General features: G+C 39.2%; 1 protein-coding gene across 2 annotated transcripts in view; it reads right to left on the bottom strand.

Moving 5' to 3' along the window:
• ATP6V1H (ATPase H+ transporting V1 subunit H) overlaps window positions 1-20,202 on the bottom strand; it is a 49,971-nt gene continuing 29,769 nt past the window's right edge. For both annotated transcript variants that reach the window (XM_074881241.1, XM_074881249.1), the window contains exons 10-14: window positions 16,292-16,470; window positions 15,387-15,512; window positions 12,600-12,701; window positions 6,789-6,902; window positions 1-356 (exon numbers count right to left, since the gene is read on the bottom strand). In XM_074881241.1, coding sequence (XP_074737342.1) covers window positions 296-356; window positions 6,789-6,902; window positions 12,600-12,701; window positions 15,387-15,512; window positions 16,292-16,470 — 582 coding nt within the window. In that variant the 3' untranslated portion in view covers window positions 1-295. The remainder of the gene's footprint in view (window positions 357-6,788; window positions 6,903-12,599; window positions 12,702-15,386; window positions 15,513-16,291; window positions 16,471-20,202) is intronic.

Here is a 20,202-nt window from a genome sequence, read left to right on the forward strand (position 1 = left end):
TTATAATATGGAATGAATATCCTTTAATAACATTCTTTATTATGAGAATAAATACATAAAACAAACACAATATATTAGCCACATTTTCCTCATATACATTCAGAATATAACAGGAAGCTAATAGGCATAATCATGAGAACTAGTTGAACAAACAAATTTTTACTAAGCCAACAACACTGGAGGAAAGCTGGAAAGTTTATGCACTAATAGCAAGCAAAGAACATGTGATTTCAGTGTTTCCTTGATATTAAAGACAAACATACTGCAGTTTATAAGCATGAAATGATGGAAGTGTTTAGCTCCGTGCAGTGGCCGTTTGAGGTTGTTCTGACTGCAACTGCTTTCCAAGGTATTCCCTGAAATGCAACAAAAAATTAGATTAAGAAACATTCTGGAGAGTAGGACAGTGGTGGGAAGTATGAAGTAGAGAAAGAGGGAAAAGCTTTAAGTTTAGAATTATTCATTCAAATAATGTCTACCATCAACAGTCAACTGGAGCTACTACAGGAGTACCTAAGCTTTAGGTACCCATCATGTATGTCTCTGAAAATAAGGTACAAACCGAGTATCAAAAAAACTGTCTGGAAAAGAAAAAGCCGAGTGGTAGTATTTAGAAGTCCTGGCAACTGTTACAGAACACCCACAAGGCACACAGATATTGCTTGCTGAATATATATCTTAGAAGCTGTGGCAAAGTATTTAAAAGAATCTCTTCCCATAACCCAGCTGCATAAACACAAGTAATACCAACAGACATACCAGCAATTTAACCCACAGGCTAGCAAAATAGACACCTACCGAAGAACTATAGTTCAAGTTGAAAGAAAGAAAAGATATTCAAGCCAGGGCCACTGTATACCAACACTTTCTTTACAGTGTTTTCCTCACCTGTATTTTGAAGTGCACTAAGTCACTTATTTTATACCTGTCCTCTCAACACTGGAACAAACACCCCCTCAAATTCTTAGCATTTGTCTGGAGCAACAATATCTAAATTCTATGGAAAAATACTGCACAATTCTTCTGAACTGTTCTCATTTTTCACTGTCTCCTGTGAAAGCAGCTCAACACTTCAGCGAACCTCAAAGAAGCTGAAAGAGGACTATTAGTAATATCTGGCTTGTTCCTTGTTCCAGAAAATAAACTTCAGTAATTGTACCACTGTATCAGTTGAAAGAGAGGTTCCAGGACCTCTGAAATGTAGGCGTTTTTTCCATTGCTGATTATACACTTAGCACCACAGTTTCTCTCACTACACAGGTATTTCAACCTACACAGGTTAAGCATTAGAAGCAGTTCAGAGAAATAATGTTCAGAATAAAGCCATTTAAAAAAAAAAACCAAACCCAAAAACCCACAACTCAACAGTATGCATTTTTTCTTTATTTAAAAAAAGAAAAAAGATCAGTCCTTATTGCAAATCTTACTCTTATTTTTCTTATTTCAAAAAACAGTTTTCAGTTTACTATCCTGTTGAACAGCTAGTCCCTATGCATTACAACTCCTATTGCACAATGAAGATTAGCATCACAACCGTACCACCCAACAGCACTTTTCTCAGTTTTAAAGTATCTAGAACAGCAAAATTCCTATAAAGTATCATGTTAACTTCAAACTGCACTAGCAAAGAAAATGACACATAATTTGTATGCTGAGCCATATGTTATGATTTAGCACCTTCCTTCACAGCTTTATCAGGTGTTGCTGCAGAATCACACTATTTTAATGCTTGGGCTGCACTCAATAGGTATGACTCCCGATCATAATCGGCAGATTACCACCCTCAAAGTAGAAACTGCTGATGGCAAAGAAGGAAATGAGCTGCTCTCTTGGGGTTTTGCAGGACTCAAAGCTGTACCACCAAAATAAGCAAATTTTGACAGCCATCCAAAAGCACAGCCAGCAACTATGGAAGGGCTTCCAAACTCAAACCTCCTCCTGCTCCTTAAGTATTTTTTGTCTTTGTTTCATACCTACATGCATGTACAGATTCTGTTGTCTGACACGCAGCCTTGGAAGCAACTGACACTTGCTGCACACATGGCTCTGCTCACAGCATCATAACCCTGCAAAGTTATTTATTCTTAAAGCACACATGAACTATTCTGAATATGAAATTCCTATGCAATTACTTAGGAAAATTAATCAAGCTCACAATCTGTAAGTGTACAACTATTGCATAGCTTACACTGGTTCAGATGCATGCTCACGGCTTACTGAAATTCAACCACATCACAGTGTATTCAGCAGAAATCTCTGAGAAGGCAGAGCAGTAGCATATTTTGTAGGTACTTAGTGCCTTTACAGACATATTCAACTTCTAAGGACACACAGTAGATAGTACAGTACCTTCCCTACAAAACCTTTTATTTCGGTTATTCATTTGCAGGTGGGAGGTTTAAGTCCAGGGACAATGGAAAAGCTCTTATCCAGCTTCCCCATGCCAAATGAGTACCTATAGTTACTTCTGTTAACCACTAAAAAGGAACTGTATTGATGATGAAGGCTAAGAAACAGGATAAATAAATACAGTTGATTGCATTATCATGTAGGCACTGTTACCAAGATTTAAGGCTACTCTGTAGTGTTGGGATAGGAAAAAAAAAGCAGCAGGGGGCTAGGAGATACATGGGCTTTGGAGAACAAAGTTTATACCAAAGAAGAATAGGGACAAATACTGAATGTTCAATGCTAACTCTATAGAACAACAGCTTCTAAATACAGCACACTGCAAATCCTAGGCAGTTTTAAGATTTTTCTAATGTCTCTCTGCATAACTAGTCATTTTAAAAGAAAGCACGTAATTTTGTCTGGGATGTGCTCTCTGAAAATCATATAAAGCTTATCTGAATTTGTTGCTTCATTCAGTATGCTGTTTATTTATTTTACCTCCAATACCATACTTGATTCTGCATTAGTGATGCATCCTAACTCCAATTGTTTAGCAGCTGCCAGCATACTCATACTCTCCCTGTTGGTATCAACTCATTGAATAGCAGTTTTTTCTAAAAGTCTGCCTGTTTAAAGGAAGTTTGTAGGTCAGAGCCTGCACAGGTGAAGGGATCCTGTAGAGATGAGGCATCACACCTGAGCCTAGAGATGCAATCCCTCCCTAACAGCAGCTCACTACTACGGCATAAACAGAAAGGTGAGGCAACACAGTCTGGTAGTTTAGTCAATGGGAGCAACTGCCAAAAGATGCTACGAGTTTTGCCATTATGCTGACTCAACCAGCGGAAAAACAAACAAGTTTGCAATCAGATCCACTATGGTTTCAGTAGCACTTGCATGAATACTGAATATTTGAGCTATAGAGGTTAAGCCACTGCACTTTACATTCACGTGAACAAAGAGCACACATGATCCATCTCTGCAGGTCAGCTAGACTAAATATTGTAACAATTCTCTTTTATTTCTGACCTCTGGCCCCCAACTCCCAACTGACAGAGCAAGAAAAAAGTAAAATGCTGCACTTACTACATGAATCATGAGCAAGCTTTCCAGGCCTAACACAGCTAGAAGACAAGCAAGTGGTGGAAACTAATGCACAACGTTCTAGATGACCAGTAAGGCCGTAAATAAATTACACGGTAAATACAGAACATCTAGAATTCATCTAGTTCTTCATCTAGCTCCTATTTTAGTGAAGCAATAGAAGGTTGGAATTAGACCCTTTAGAATTAAACCAGGAGACTATAGGTTTGCAAATCAAAGACAGAAGATTATTCCCACTGCTCAACTTCAGGCACTGAAGCTGCTCTGCCCTGCCCTAAAAAGCAACCTGCTTCTCTCTGTTGTTCATAGAAGGAACCTGGGCTTCTAAACTGCAGGTGCTTTTAGTCACAACATCCCATCCCTGAAGTTCAGTAAAATCTTGTGCCACAATGCACATGAAAGGCACCTGCTTCACCTGTAGAGATTAACATAATAGGTTTCTTTAAAGTGATATATGTAAGTGTTGTCAGTTTAGAACTTAATGGTTTGATTCTTTTGAAGTCTGCATCATTAAAAACATTGCTCCAACCAGCACTAGGTTCCCCAAAACAGTTCCTAATACCTAATAATTAATTACCATTTAAAGACATTAAGTGATGCTAAAAATATACCTTTTCTCCCTGTTTCATCAAGTGCATGATCATTTAACTTGCACATGAAACTGGAATATTTCACCTGAACTTACCTGATTTGAAAAGCTGACAGCAGTTACTGCTTTTGCCAATCTAGCTTCACTATTTAACAGAATGCCTGAGAGTCTGATTTCTCCCCATTTATCCCCAACTTAAAACCCCCCAAGGAAAAGCCAGTTGAGCCACCTGTAATGAACTATTGAAATTACTTAGGAGTTAACTGTCTCCAAGATGAGTTATTAACAGCCTAATGATACAGCTGCATTTTAAGCAGAATGCCACTTCAGCTGCCCCATGACACTCCCTTGGTTCAGGTACCATAAATTTTCCTTGCTCTGCTACTCCACGTACAGCACTTGTACCAAGCCTCAGTCTGGCTAAGCAAACCTTTATTTTCTAATCCTTCTCTCAGCCTCCAGATCTAGGAAGAGCCTGACTACCTCTGTCATACATGTGTGTCAGATAGAAATGCAGAGTTGTTCCATGCCAATCAAATTCAAGGAAAAAACCAAATTGCTTTAAGTGAAATAATTGGAATTCCAAAACACATGGAAGCAAGGGGTAAAGTACTTATTGTTTCCCCAGCTCTGAAGACCAAGGTAAGCAAAACCTTCAAGTTGCCAAGTAATCCATCTTATGACAAATCAAAGCTAAATAAGTAGGCGCTTGAACTGCACTGTGCAGCCATCAGGGGACTCTGCTCTCTCTTCTCCCCATACAAGCTATGAAACAGAAGAGCTCATGACACACATCAAAAGCCAGATCTATACAAAGACAGATCTAGCCTCCCACATACAAACAATGTGTCGTTTCCTTAGCTCAAGCTATCTCATGTCCATTCCAGGGGGAACACTACTTTGGCAAATACGAGCCAAGGACAATGTGTCCCAGAGGCTTAAGTTGAAAATGGGAAAAAGCCAGGTTACGCATCCTGGAAAACTTTTACGACGAGTGAGGTTTGTGCTGGAGAAAGACCAGAGTTTTAGATTTTTATTACCAAATTTACAAGACGTCAGAACACACATGAAGTAAGACCTGTCCCCTCCTGCAGAAGGTAAATTCATTAACTAAACCTTCCACACTGTAATCTCTATTTAGCTATGGCTGACTTAGAACACTCAGAATGCTTCAAATGTATCAGAACAGCATAGTGAGAAAAGCAGCATATCACCAAACTTACAAGTCAGGAGGAGTGTAATTTACAGTTATAACCCAAAATTAGGTTGCACATGACCACACATTTAGTCTCCATCTCCACACACTCAGAAATTCAATGTTATTTACCAAAGTCCTCCCTACAGGTGAAGAATATTAACGCTGGATTTGTCATAGTAGGTTATTTAAATGTCTAGCATTTCTCTGCTGTAGAAGGTTCCCATAGTATGAGAGAGGGGGGAAGCAGGATAAAAGGAATATAACATGCATGAGAGTTAAAACCCCATATTCTTTAGAAGAAAAAGGGGAAAAGTTGCTTTGTTTTACAGAAGATACACTGCAGGGAGAGGGGACAGGAGCTTTTTGTCAGCCTGGCTAGCTTGTCTTCTACAGCAAGTAGATGACTTAACCTGTCAGAATGTGCTTGATAAACCTTGTTCCCCTACCACTTTCACATTGTTAGCATCATCACTACTCAGCCTTTTAAAAAGATCACACCGTGTCAGAAGCGAGAAAACTGGCACAAGTTATAGGTACTTCCAAGCACCAAGCTTTTCGGAAATAAAAGGTTGTTTAAGTTCAAAATTAAATTAGTTGTTTGTATCTCAACATCTTTGTTCCAATGTACTGAGATGTACTGTTGGATTTTATCTTTCTCTAAGGCAATGCCAAATTAGAAATATGAGCTTTGGTGAAATCATAATTAATAATCAGATTAAGAATCCCTCATTAGTATTTTTAACTCTCCATGTTTTATGCTTAGCATACCTAATTAGTTTGGCAAGCTACACCAAGTTGTTGTGTGAATACTAAAGTTTTTCAGAACTTCAGCCCTTCAATGCTGTTGGAAAGACAGTGCCACCCACCAGCAAGTTCTGTGGCAGAACACGCCAGGACTTCAGGGTTTTGGAATTTTATTAGAGAGTTAGTCAACAGTGAAAGAAGAACCTCACTTCAAATGCTGTTCTCAGCAATTGATGAAAGAGGTACCAGCAAGTAATTTTCAACTAACCAAGCAGCCCACAAGCTTCTGTTACTCCAGGAGCTCAAGAAAAGTTGCACTTGCGTCCCTTAAAATGACAACAGAAAAAATAACAGTGTAGAGTGGGGGAAAGGAGTAGAGCAAAGAACATCAATGCAAAAGAATGGTCAGGCATGAACTTTGCAAAGCAACTGCCAATTAAGTACTTGAACAAGTACAAGCCTAAAATTACAGCTTGGATTGAATATTAAACAGTTCAAATAAGTTAAAATATATTGTTCGAGTTAATTACTCATATGACATTCAATCATGTAAGGTGAAGCTACTCAATTCAACTGCAACCAAAATATACAGAAAACGTAGCTAAGATCTTACACATCAGCACCATATTGCTCTTATTTAACAACTGCACTCTTACCACATAAAAATGTTATTCCCCCCTTAAAGAAATCTACTGTCTTGAATATTCTCTCCACACCAAATATTTCTTATTGTTAGTGATATGTTAAATAATCTTCACATACCAGTTGTGAACCATCAGCTTCTGCACAGCCAGCAGTGCATTATAACGAACTTGTTGGTCTTCATGATGCATGTGGTTCATTACCAGCTGTTTACCACCAAGTTGCTCAATCACTCTGAAAGAGAGGAAAGGAGCAGTTTTTTTGACATTACTTCAGCTTCTGGGTAGCTATCCTATCCAACCACTTCATGTTCAAGGCTTTAAGAGGTTAAGTTAATAAAGTAAATATTATGTGACTTGGAAAGTATTTATTTCCTACATATACATCTTATTTGACATGTTACAAATGCAGATCTCTCATACTACCTACTGGTTTTTTTATTTTTTTTTTTTTTAAGAATTCACAACATGAGAAAGTGTTTGTATTAAACTCCTGTTTGCTACCCACTACCTACTTCCATAAATTTTGAAATAAACGACAACCAAGAAAGGAGACCTTTTCAAAGAAGGTTATTTACTTTACCCAGCTTGCTAAACAACTCAATATTGGCTTGAAAGGGTTAGCAGGGTACAGCACTATCTATTATTTAGGAGGGGGTAGTGCCCTTTCCTCCATAAATTGATGATAACCAGGTCATTCAATTTTTTGCAAGAATAAAGCCCCAATCCAGGCCAGCACTGCCTAATCCAGAAAAAATGCTTGTGATCACACCAACACCTATTAAGCCATCCACCTGGTACTCCTCATCGTGCTTTTTGCCATCCAAACTGTACTAGAGCCACAGATACAGAACTGGCTGCTAAGATACAGAACTGCACAAGATACAGAACTGGCTGCTAAATTACCATTTCCAGAAAAAAGATAGACTTGAGCTCCATCTTTCACTACAAACTTCACCACAGTAGTCAGCCATATCTTTTTTAATAGCTATACCAAACCCCACACAAAATACTGATGAAACCTTGTATCATGTGTCATGAATATATCATTTAAAAAAAATAGAAGGCAACACACTTAAAACCTGAAAAAGTATCACTCTCCAGATGAGACTCTACATGCAGCATTTTGATCTGTCATAACAAAGTAAATTTGGAGAGAATTTGCAAGGAATATATAAATTGATTACTCACTGACTTGCATATGGTTTTTTACATCAGTTCTCTCACAGGTCACTGACTAGCTAAACATAATATCCTGTGAAGAGGCTATTGTTTCCATTACTCTCAACCTGATGCTATCCTGCCATTCTAAGCTTGCATTAGCTACCTGCTTTTATTACTGTTCTTTTCATGGCCAAATTAATCCATTACTACTGCACAACACAACATGTTTTTTAAGCTGCAGAACAGGTATAAAGACATAGTGTGGAGATGAAAAAGAGGATTTCCCATTTCATTTTATAACTCAGTCAAAACCATCCTGGAGACCACAGGGAACATTATTTCCCCACAACATCAAAACATTTAAGGATGTTTCATACAACAGAAATGCATCCAGAAAAGTGCAATTGTTTTAAGCTGGAAATCCTTGCCAAGAATTCAACAAGTTAGTAATATAAGATTCAAAAAAACCTTTATGCCTGCCTTAGGCTGCCTCACATTTTTAATCACGAGTTAAATATAAGACCACTGCACACAAAGACAAGACTATGAAACACAAGCAAGAATTTTTTCCTCGTTATAGGACTAACTTGAACACTGAATTTTCAGGAATTGAAAGGAGGCAAAAGAGGCATTAAACGCTAAAGCTTCCTTTACGCTAGGAGCATGCAAGAATCAAAATGAAAAGTTTAAGTCCTACAATCACAAATGGTAATAGAGTATTTCAGATGACAGTACATCACTGATATTATAGCCAAGAATATGAAGAGTCAGTGTTACCATTCTTGCATAATGCTGCCGACCGGTAGAAATCACTTCCCAGCCATGTGTTTTAGACTGAAAGGTAAGTAACTGTGAGGAAGGTTCACAGTGAATCCTGTTCCTTCAAGTTCCAAACCTGCTCAAAACACTACTTTTAGTTCTGTTTTCCCTCTCCTCAACTTCTGCTTACTTTACAGCAGTAATAAGAGCCCAGTGGGGCAATTACAGTATGTGTACATCCACTACAGGGATTGCTCCCCATAGTAACAGTGCACTAAGCCAAGACAGTGGCAATTCAAACAAGTTTCTGGAGACAGATTTTAACATGACCCATTTAAAGGGAGAAAGAGGAAACAGAAGATGAAGACTAGATGATCTTTAAGGTCCCTTCCAACCCAAACCATTCTATGATTCTATGAAGACAAATGAGAGCAGTTTAGACTGTTATAGCAGAAAATATTAGTATAAAATCCACACTACATATCTAGAAGGAGACCAAGGTGAAAAAGGGAATGCAATTAAGCTGGTTTTGAATCATGAGCTAAGGAAGGGAATGGCTCTGGGTGTCAATCTCGTGCACATACAAAACATAAAAACCACGTTCACGGCACTCAGTTGACTAAAAGTGTTGATCTTACGTAACAGTAACCCTTGGGCCACACGGAAGTTGTACTGGATGCTGATGTTTAGCCTGTGTTTATTTTCAGTGACAGCAAACACCAATGCTGTACTTTATTTCTGCTGCTATATTGACAGAAATGCATGTTGGTGAGGCTTATTAGAAGCCCACGGTGCTATTGCCTTGAGAATTTTGTCCAAAATGTGCAATTTTAAAGACAACTTAAAATTATTTAAGCTGACAACATTAGAGAACAGCCAAGCAAAAATGTAGTATTTAGTTTAACAAAAATTTTCTTTTGTCAAAGAGGAAGGTTAGCCAGAACTGTAACTCTAGGTCTGCTGTGAGCAGCACATAAATTCAAGAAGTTTTAGGTTCTTCAACGTTCAAAGGCTGAAGGACGATCCAAGTTAAGAGCTGAAGGATAAACACAGGAAACAACAACATTTAAAGACATTTGAATTCTCTTATTCTTCTAAACCAACAAGTAGCATCTATTCTCAAAGTGAGTCATACAATGAGAGTGTGTAACGTCAACCAGGAGTGAGAACAATAATCAGCTATGTATCAAAAAACATCGTAGTAAGAAATGGACTATTATGTGGGAACTGACACACAGTCCTTCACCATTTTAAGATTTTAGTCCTAAAATTGCTGAAGTTATACTTAGTAAGAATACAGTGGATTACAAAGGAAATTCTTTAAAAGAGATTGAGGCATTTTAGGTTGTCCATCAGAACAGAAAGCTAAATTAGTCAAGTCCTTAAGCAGAAAGCAGCTAAAGTACTAAAATTTGCTGTAAGAACGTGGGTTAGAATAGTATCTAGGACGCTTATTATTTGCTGATGAGTACTCCTTTTGAAGGCTGACGCACTCTGAATAGGTTTAACAGCCTGAGAGCTGAGCAGAGCTGTGGTTTCACCAGCAATACGTTTTCCCGGCTACAGACTGATACAGGTCCTGTTTATCCACTCATCTGACTTCATCACTTTGGTCCAGCAACTGCGTGGCCATACTAGCCCAACCATTATGCCACACTTGTAGATGTGTGCAAGCTGTTTAAAGATTATGGCAAATGCCTAACAAAAATGGTTTCAGACAAAGGGCAGCTCAAAGCAAGGACAACCAGTATTAGTCCTTCAGCTTTGCTACTTGCAGTCATCAGTATGAGTCTCCACCTTATTGGAGGATATCTTGCCTCCCCTCCAAATACCACTTGTCACAAATCTCTTTCGCAAGACACAGGAGCTAATTAGCAAATACACAGTACTGCTCAGTACAAGTGGTACACACCGAACACCTCTGACCTTTCTTAGTGGACCTAGAAAACAGTTAATTTGTTCCAATAATCTGAAAATACCTTCACTTCAAGTTGCTTACCAGACTACAAGGGTCATGACTCTCTCTAGAGCGAACAAGTCTTTCTAGCATATATATATGGCACAAAGTTTCAGTCTGTTGTTTGTGATTCTACTACTGTCAAGACAGCAGTCTGCACAAGAAGTGTTCATGAAATTCCCAACAAGCCTGGAAGACCATTCTCATCTTTCCCATTAAACCCTATGCAGAAACCAGAAACAGGCCACTCTTTGCTACAAAAATTAAGTCACATGTCCCTTCGGGTGACTGAGAAGCATTGTTCCTGCAAAAACCAAAGGTCCCTTTCTGCTTCAGTGGTCTCTCTACCTTAGAGATGCAATTATTCAGCAAACTTCTTTGTTCACAGGTTTTTAAAACAAAACAAAGCAAGAAAATATAGCAATGTCTGTCTGCATATTTTGAAGGAATTCAGGTTTACAATAAATATTAACTTTCACTGAAATGTGTATTTGTGTAGCTAACAAAAACATGCTAAAGACTGCTAACTGAATCTGTGCTAACATCACTGAAATTACAATAGAAATTCTTTGTGAGAAAAATCTTGTCTCAATAGTCTTAAGTCATGAAACAGACCTAATCATTGTTGAAATAGTTCATCCCTATTGTAAGTCAAATAATTATAGACCAATAGTCATTACAGAGGGTAAAAATTATATTAGAAGAGCTACCAAGAATTTAATAAACATTTCTTCTGGTGCATGCCTTCTGCTTTAGTCTGAACAACTTATTCAAGACTTGTTTAGACATAGGTTTCCTTCACTGTTAAGAGACACTTAAGTATATTAAGTCAAAGATCTAATTTGTATTTTCTCACTTCATCTAGTTTGTGTTTTCTCACCTTCCTGGTGAATTAAACTTAAGCATAACCTGCAATCCCTATGTAGCATATTTTAATATCAATAAACAAAAAAGCCACAGGCAACGTATATACTCTAGCTGGTGTTGCATTTAGGGTGAGAATAAGTTTGGTAAGAGATAAATCCCCCACATTCTAGCCGGTCCTCAGAGATTAGAGGGGCTAGGGGCGGCTGGACTTATCCCTTAACAGGTATACCAATTGGGGTCGTAACTATAGGTCTGACTCAGATGCCCGAACAGCCCGTAAAGTGTAAATCCGATTGCGTTCAAAAGAAGCCATCAGATTCACGACTGGTGCGGATTAGTGGCCGTCACTATAGGTCTAACCCAGCCCAAACAGCCCATACACTGTAAGTCTGGTTGCATTCAAGAGAAGCAGTCAGATTCACGAATAGTACGGTTTATTTTCATGCAACATCTCTTTAAGACTGCCTACGATAAATGCACAAACTGCAGGTTGGCTATACAGCACTACACAAAAGTATTGCAATCACACACACACAGTTCCCGGGTATACACTCAGCGCAGCTGAGGAAATCTTACCAAAAGGCATCCCTTCTGGGGGCAGGGGGTGGGGTGAGAGCACAAACCCGTCGATCCGTCCCTCCAGTTTGGTGTTGGATTATCGTCCCTCCAAGTTAGGTACAAACTTGGGGTACTATTTATCTTAGTAGGTATGGGTGAGTGGGTGGGACTGTAGTCAAGTCATTATTTTTTGAGTAATGACATAATTCATTTCGTGGTGCCAAGGGGTACAGGTAGTTTTTGTGGGAAAAAGAGGGAGGACAAGAAGCAAGGTCAACTTGGTGCGAGGGGTGCAAGCTGGGTTGTGTGGGAAAAAAGGGAGGATGAGGCACAAAGTTGGAAGGTTGCTACAAAAATCATCTTTCAAGACAAAAAGAGTAGAATAGGAGATAAATCTGTCCTTGAAATGAAAGAATGGGACCGCGCGGCCTACGGCGCACTTCGCATTCCTCCTTGGTGCCACAACAAACACAAATCACTGGACCTCCATCCCGTCCTGTGCTTGCTTTGGGCGCCCTGTGTCAAGGAAATGTGTGTTTTGCAGGTTTCTCACTGTTTTGCTTTTCTCACATTTTCAACACCTAACAGCTGGTCTCTTGAGTAACAACATATTGGTATTTTTCTTACCGTTTCCCACGGGGATAGTGTCGTACATATTCTCCCACATCATGAGCAGCTACAGCCAGCACTTGTGGGTCGTCAGAAACCTCCAGAAGTTTGGTCAGGATTCTGGGAAAGGATTTGAAACAATCAAGTCACAGGTTTCATTTAGGGGAGCTTTTTTTGTATTGATTTTGTTGGGGTTTCTTCATCGTTGTTTTTTAAAATCACCAATAACTTAAAATAACGAAGTCTGTAACCATAAAAATGCTTTACAAGTCACCCAAACAGCAAAGCTAGAACAGAACTTTTCCCAAATGTGCAGTTGCGCTTAAAAGAATTGAGATACTGCCCTAATTAACAGAATTATTAAGATTCACTAGAGTGAGTTTAGTGAGCCACATCTACAAATACCTATAACCAAGGTTTACAAAATATCTCAAGACAAGTTTTGAGTTCAAGATACACTGTACTAACCAACATATAAATATTTATAGACAGGGCAGAGGTGGGACACAAACACAAAGCCTACACAAGGCCAACAAATGCTGCTGCTTCTGTTATACGACAGACCCCAGTCATGCTTGCACGCTGTTCCCACCTCCCGCACTCAAGATCCTGCACTACGGATTCAGAAAGTGGTAAGGCCACATTGCTCGTGACGCAGCAAGAGGGGTATAAGCCTGCTATCTATCAGCCTTTCCCCAACACTACTCTTCCCCTCACCTTACAACAGCTCAGCGCAGGATAGAGGACAAAAAGGGCAAAATATTACGCAGAACACTGTTACAGAGTCATTTAAGAACTAAAAGGCATCCCAGCAGTTGAGAACAAAGCAGCACACAGAGTTCTTTGGTCTGTGCAACTGTGAACTTCTCTTGGTTCAAGACCATCAACTTTATCTAAAAAACATCACTTATTCAAGTGTTGAGGACTAAAAAGCAGTTCTGTCCAAACTCAAAGACTGAGATGATGAAAGCTATACCTTGTAATTGACTCCAATTTCATATATTATTTTGTTAGCATGAACAGAAACAGAGCTGTAAGAGTTTCTCAACTCTTACTCCAAAAACGCAGACAATATTAAGTAGTTTAATCAGTTTTATTGGAAAACAGGTACCAGTAACACTAGTCTCTTACCAGTAATGAGTGTAAAAAAAAATGACACAGATGTGAAGGCACTAATCATAAGTTTAAAAGGTTAAACATACAGATCACAGGAAAATTAGATTCATCTATCCTGAGATGACAATCGTGTTCTAATCACAGAAAGTTAGTAACAAGTTGAAATAGTTAAGGAGGTTAAAAATTCAATTGGAATTAAAGAAACACATTCTGGTAAAATTAAATTACCACAGCCACTGCCTCCCTAGAGGCCAGAAAGTGAAAGACGAAGCACTTTTCATTTTAAAAGAATTCCTAATTCGGACAAGAAGTAGGAGCAGAAACTTGAACCATAACACTACTCAGACGACACTGAAGATCCATAAAATATCGTTGAACAAAATACAAGTCCAGCATCACTTGCTTAAGAAGTTAATAACAGAGAAAGGCAGGAGAAAAAAAATAAGTTTAACAGTAAGCTTAAATATATTAGAGTTAGAAAACAAGTAAGGTTGCAGATAAGGGAAGATAAATTATGTACCTTGAAGCAAAGAAAGGATTGTCTGTTAAATGCCTTACAATGCAAAAGAAGTTCTGAGCTGCAAGAATCTCCACACCACATGTTTGGGAGGCTAGTTGGTTTTCTGTGGGGTTTTTTTTGTTTGTTTTTTTGGAGGGGTTTTTTGGGAGTTTTTTTAAAGAAACTATTGTAGATGACTGTCCTTTTGGCAGCACAAGTACAATAAATTTACCTAACAGTTCCAGAAACAGAAGAGATGAATACAGCAAAACACTGCAATTGCTACAGGAAATACTAAGCCTCTTGATCTTCATAATGCAGTTGACAGCATATAAAATTTTTAAGCGTATAATCCTATCCATTTAGCAATATGCTCACAGGGAGGAATTTATCAGACTTGTTTTGGTGAGGCTTCAGGGCAGACCGAAATGCACGTAAAGCTTGTTCTTGCCATGCCTTCAAACATCTCACATGCTCTACTCGCCCTCCTGACTTCTGTTAGGTCTGGCACTTATTAGCAAATACTGAATAGGAAGAACACCACATATTAAACTTAATGACAACGAAGTTAAACTAAGAGCTCCTACAAGCTATTTGACCTAGAAATCTTTTGAGTACATATTTTCAGAAGCCAGCAAATAAGTCCTTGACTCCAAAAGGAAAGATGAGCTTCAGCTTCACTTCATCTAACCATTTAAGTACACCAAATAGTCCCAAGACAAAATAGATTGCAATGTAATGCAGCAAGTCAGATTTTCCATGAAACAGTACCACAACTTCCAGCCCCCAAGCATTCAAGACAGGAGTTCATTACTCAGGTCAACAACGACACACAACACACAACTAAGACTAAGGTATGGTAAAAACATTTTTAATTACATCAATTAGTATAGCTGTTTTTCAAGTGAAAGCATGAAAAGAGTCAACGGCACAAAGCTACATGCAAGTTAACCTATATTCCCTCTATCATCATCAATACATTCTCACCAGTAAAAGCAAATAATTTTGCATTTGAACAAAACAAAACATACATGAGTATGGACCATACATTCTAAAAATAGCAAGAAGTTCTGACTTGCTTTCATTCTAGACATTACTTCGTGTTGAAATGTAAAACCTGTATTAGATACTGGTTCAGTTAAACACAGAAAATATTAAAGAATTATGTGAGTCAAGACTTTAAAACTTACTTGAGTAGTTCATAATTCTTCTCATTTAGTCTTACAGCGTTCTCACGCCAAAACTTCTCAGACTTGTGTACAGGACTCCACTCCAGTCTTCCTGACTTGAGCTCAGAACTGTACTCATCAAAGGAACTGGAACACAAAAGACCTAAATGAAATATTGGCTGAGCTTCTATGAACAGAGTTGAACCATGTGCCCAAGCCAGTCCCTAGCAAGACAAAGCTGGAGCACGACTTGCTATGACACATTTGGAAGTCAGCTCTCTGCAGAGCTTAAGAACTGTTTCCTGTCTCAGGGTTCAACACTTTAAAAATAAGGAAAGGCATGAAAGGCAAGAGAAAAATTTGTTTTCAAACATACCCCTCCACCTACCCAAAAACACAATTCGTGTAGAAAAAAACATACTCAAGCCACACAACCACAGCATTTAGGAATTTAATTGGCTGTTTTGCCTGTTTTCTAGGTTTCAACTTCCCCAACCAAGAATCCCAGTCCTTGCCTTTCATCCAATTAAACCTTTGACATGAACTACAAATATGCAGTTCAATTTATGCACAAGAGCAAGAACACTAAAACTAAAAAACACTAGCAAAAACTTGAGTTAATCTGGACAGCAAATGTATTCTAATCAGGTAGTCTTCAGCTTAGACTGAAACCTATCTATAAGATCCCTCTGAAGTCCTTTAACAATTTATCAGTTACAAAAATCACATATTAAAAGTAAAGATTTATTTTCTATTCAGCATGTAAATACTCACTTAGAATAGGAAACGCGTATATACAACCAACATCTCTGTATGCTCTACCTTATCAACTAGCATTTATGTATCATAAGTCTGTATGTTAAAAAAAAAAGTTTTACAAATGTTCATATAATGGCATTTTTTTAAGTTCACACCGCAAAGCATACCTAAGGTCCTGCACGCTCTCACCAAGCTTGTCCAGCAGAAATTTGATATCTTCACTTATGTCTTCATCATCATATTTCTGCTGATCCAAATTTTCTAGCTGCTTTAAAACTTTACACTGAATCATGGCAAGAGCATATTCTTGGCGAGTTTCTCTCTCAGTAGATTTCTCTAACAAATTCTAGGAAAGTAAAAATGTATTTATTTTGTTTGCTTTAAGAACAAACTACTTGGTTTCAAAGTGGTATGTTTACAAAATTCTTAAATTCTTAAGTGACAGAATTGACCAATTCCCAAAATAATCTCTCCAAAGAAGTAAAGTATGGCTCTACCACACAGTGGCTGCTTTACACCTACATTCAGTAGCATAAATTGCCTAGGACTGATCTTACTACATGGGAGGAGTATTCATATGTGTCACTACAGCAGACGAAGAAGAACTTGTAAAAAAAAAAAAAAAAAGGCTTCATCTTGCAAGGTCAAAGTAATGCAACTGTATGTACTGAAAAGCACAACCACCACTGTATTCAAGTTTAGGTCACTTATACCTTTTTCCCTCTAGATGGTATACTACCTAAAGTATTAATTCACATGCTTTGATCACTTTCCAGTTCAGATTGGGCTGACTACAAAGACTATTCAAATATAAAGGGCAGGCTTATATCCCAAATCCCACAGCCTCTGCCATAAACAACTATTTTTATCTGTGATTATCATTTTAGCTTTCTGTGCAGCAATAGCATTAAGCGGGAAAGCCTTAAAAAAAGCCAAACAACACCACAAAACAAAAACAACCTGAAGTCATCTTTCCAACTCAAGAGTTACCATCTGGATTAAGTCAGCTTCTTTTGAATTTGGGAATATTCCAACTAGACATTTTTATTCAAACAGAAGCTTGTTGGTAAGACTGGAATTAGAAGCACAGAATGTAATAGTCAAGTTCCAATGTCATTTATCCATTACCTTTCTACTCAGTTTAATCATTTTCAAATTATGTTGTTCAGAGCTAGCCACCTGCACTTTTTGATAAAGCTGAAAACATGAATTCCGTATAAAAGTCAAAGTCCTTAAATAGAACATGTATTTATATAAATAGGCCTTCACATCAACCAGAAATAAACAATGAAACCATACAGAAAGAATTTAACTGCATGTCACAGAACCGTTACACCTAAGGTTTCTAAGATATCAGACATCATATTAGATAGCAAGGCAGAACACTGCAAGTTAAAACTTGCATAGTGAAAATAAGTCATATTGCTGCTTTTAATGGCTACATACAATTAGCTTTAATGTGCAAAAAAAACCCCATTGCTATTTCAGTAAGAACTGACAAGTAAAAGGTAATTTACAGAAAGTAATGCTAAATCACTTAGAGTTAAAAGTGCTAATGAGAGCAAAAACACAAATAATGAATCCTAAAAGACAAAATTCAACAAGTTCAAGGAGCAGGTAGATGAAGTTTCCAAAGAACTCCTAGTTAAGACAATTATAGGCAGATGTGGAAGCTACTCAAATATTATTACCTATCTCATACCAGAGTGAGATATTCAAGCTTTTTAGACTGAAATTGAAAGGATATGTTAGGAAAGCACAAACCGGAACACATTAAATAGAAACAGTAAACTACTTGTTGAAAAAAAAAATCTTAAAGTATAAAATGAGTTACATGTATAAAACAGGCATAGAAGAGAATAAAAGTACAAAAAATGAGGAAAAAACATTTTAATAGGTAAAGAGATAATTGATTCAAAGGAGACAGAAGTACCCAATACCTGTTGCTTTATAGAAAAACATTACATTACAATTACATACTTCAGGCAACTAACTTGCCAAAGAGGTGAAACAGGTCAATTCAGGAGAAATCATAGCATGGTTTAGATTACAGATCATCTAGTTCCAACCCCCCTGCCATGGGCAGGGACACCTTCCACTAGATCAGGTCGCTCAAAGCCCCATCCAGCCTGGACTTGAACACTTCCAGGGAGGGGGCAGCCACAGCTTCTCTGGGCAACCTGTGCCAGTGTCTCACCAGCCTCATAGTAAAGAATTTCTTCCTAATATCTAATCTAAATCTACCCTCTTCCCATTTAAAGCCATTATCCCTCATCCTATCACTACAATCCCTGATAAAGAGTCCCTCCCCATCTTTCCTGTAGGCCCTCTTTAAGTACTGGAAGGCCGCTATAAGGCCTCCGCCGAGTCTTCTCTTCTCCAGGCTGAACAACCCCAACTCTCAGCCTGTCCTCATAAGGGAGGTGCTCCAGCCCCTGATCATCTTTGTGTACCTCCTCTGGCCCCACTTCAGCAGGTCCGTATCCTTCTTATACTGGGGGCCCCAGAGCTGAACACACTCCAGGTGGGGTCTCATAAGAGCAGAGCAGAGGGGGAGAATCACCTCCCTCGACCTGCTGGTCACACTTCTCTTGATGCAGCCCAGGATACAGTTGGTTTTCTGGGCTGCAAATGCACACTGCCAGGTCATGTTGAGCTTCTCATCTACCAATACCCCCAAGTCCTTCTCCTCAGGGCTGCTCTCAGCCCACTCATCACCCAGACTGTATTTGTGCTTGGGATTGCCCCGACCCAATGCGCAGGACCTTGCACTTGGCCTTGTTGAACTTCATGAAGTTCAAACAGGCCCACCTCAAGCCTGTCCAGGTCCCTCTGGATGGCATCCCTTCCCTCCAGAGTGTCAACTGCACCACATAGCTTGGTGTTGTCATCAAAACTGCTGAGGGTGCACTCAATCCCACTGTCCATGTCGCCAACAAAGACGTTAAACAGCGCTGGTCCCAATACTAACCCCTGAGGAACGCCACTCATCACCCCCCTCCATTTGGACATCGAGCCATTGACTGCAACTGTTTGAGTGCAACCACCCTGCCAGTTCCATATCCACCGAGCGGTCCACCCATCAAATTCGCATCTCTCCCAATTTAGAGACAAGGATGTCGTATGGGACAGCATCAAAAGCTTTGCACAAGTCTAGGTAGATGGTGTCAGTTGCTCTTCCCTTATCCACCAATGCTGTAACCCCATCATAGAAAGCCTCCGAATCTGTCAGGCACAATTTTCCCTTAGTGAAGCCATGCTCCTTATTTTCCATATGCCCTAGCACAGCTTCCAGGAGGATCCGCTCCATGGTCTTGATGGGCACAGAGGCAAGACTGACTGGCCTGTAGTTCCCCAGGTCTTCCTTTTTTCCCTTTTTAAAAATGGGGGTTCCATTTCCCCTTTTCCAGTCAGTGGGAACTTCACCGGACTGCCACAACATCTCAAATACAATGGATAGTGGCTTAGCCACTTCATCCACCAGTTCCCTCAGGACCCATGGATGCATCTCATCAGGTCCCATGGACTTGTGCACCTTCACGTTCCTTAGATGGTCTTGAACCTGATCTTTTCCTACAGTGGGAAGTTTTTCCTTCTCCCAGACCCTGCCTTTGCCTTCTGCAACTTGGGCAGTGTGGCTGGAGCACTTGTCAGTGAAGATTGAGTCAAAAAAAGTTGTTGAGTACCTCAGCCTTCTCCATACCCTAGGTAACCAGGTCTCCCATTTCCTTCCAGAGAGGGCCCACATTTTCCCTATTCTACCTTTTATCACCAATGTACCTATAGAAGTTTTTCTTGTTGCCCTTGATGTCCCTGGCCAGATTTAATTCTGTCAGGGCTTTAGATTTCCTAACCTGATCCCTGGCTGCTCAGACAGTTTCTCTGTATTCCTCCCAGGCTACCTGTCCTTCCTTCCTTCCACCCCCTGTAGGATTCTATTTTGTGTTTGAGCTTGTCCAGGAGCTCCCTGTTCATCCATGCAGGCCTCCTGGCGTTTTTGCCCAACTTCCTCTTTGTCAGGATGCATCACTCCTGAGCTTGGAGGAAGTAATCCTTGAATATTAACCAGCTTTCTTGG

The sequence above is a fragment of the Strix uralensis genome, chromosome 1 (genome assembly GCF_047716275.1).
Source record: "Strix uralensis isolate ZFMK-TIS-50842 chromosome 1, bStrUra1, whole genome shotgun sequence".
Classification (NCBI taxonomy): Eukaryota; Metazoa; Chordata; class Aves; order Strigiformes; family Strigidae; genus Strix; species Strix uralensis.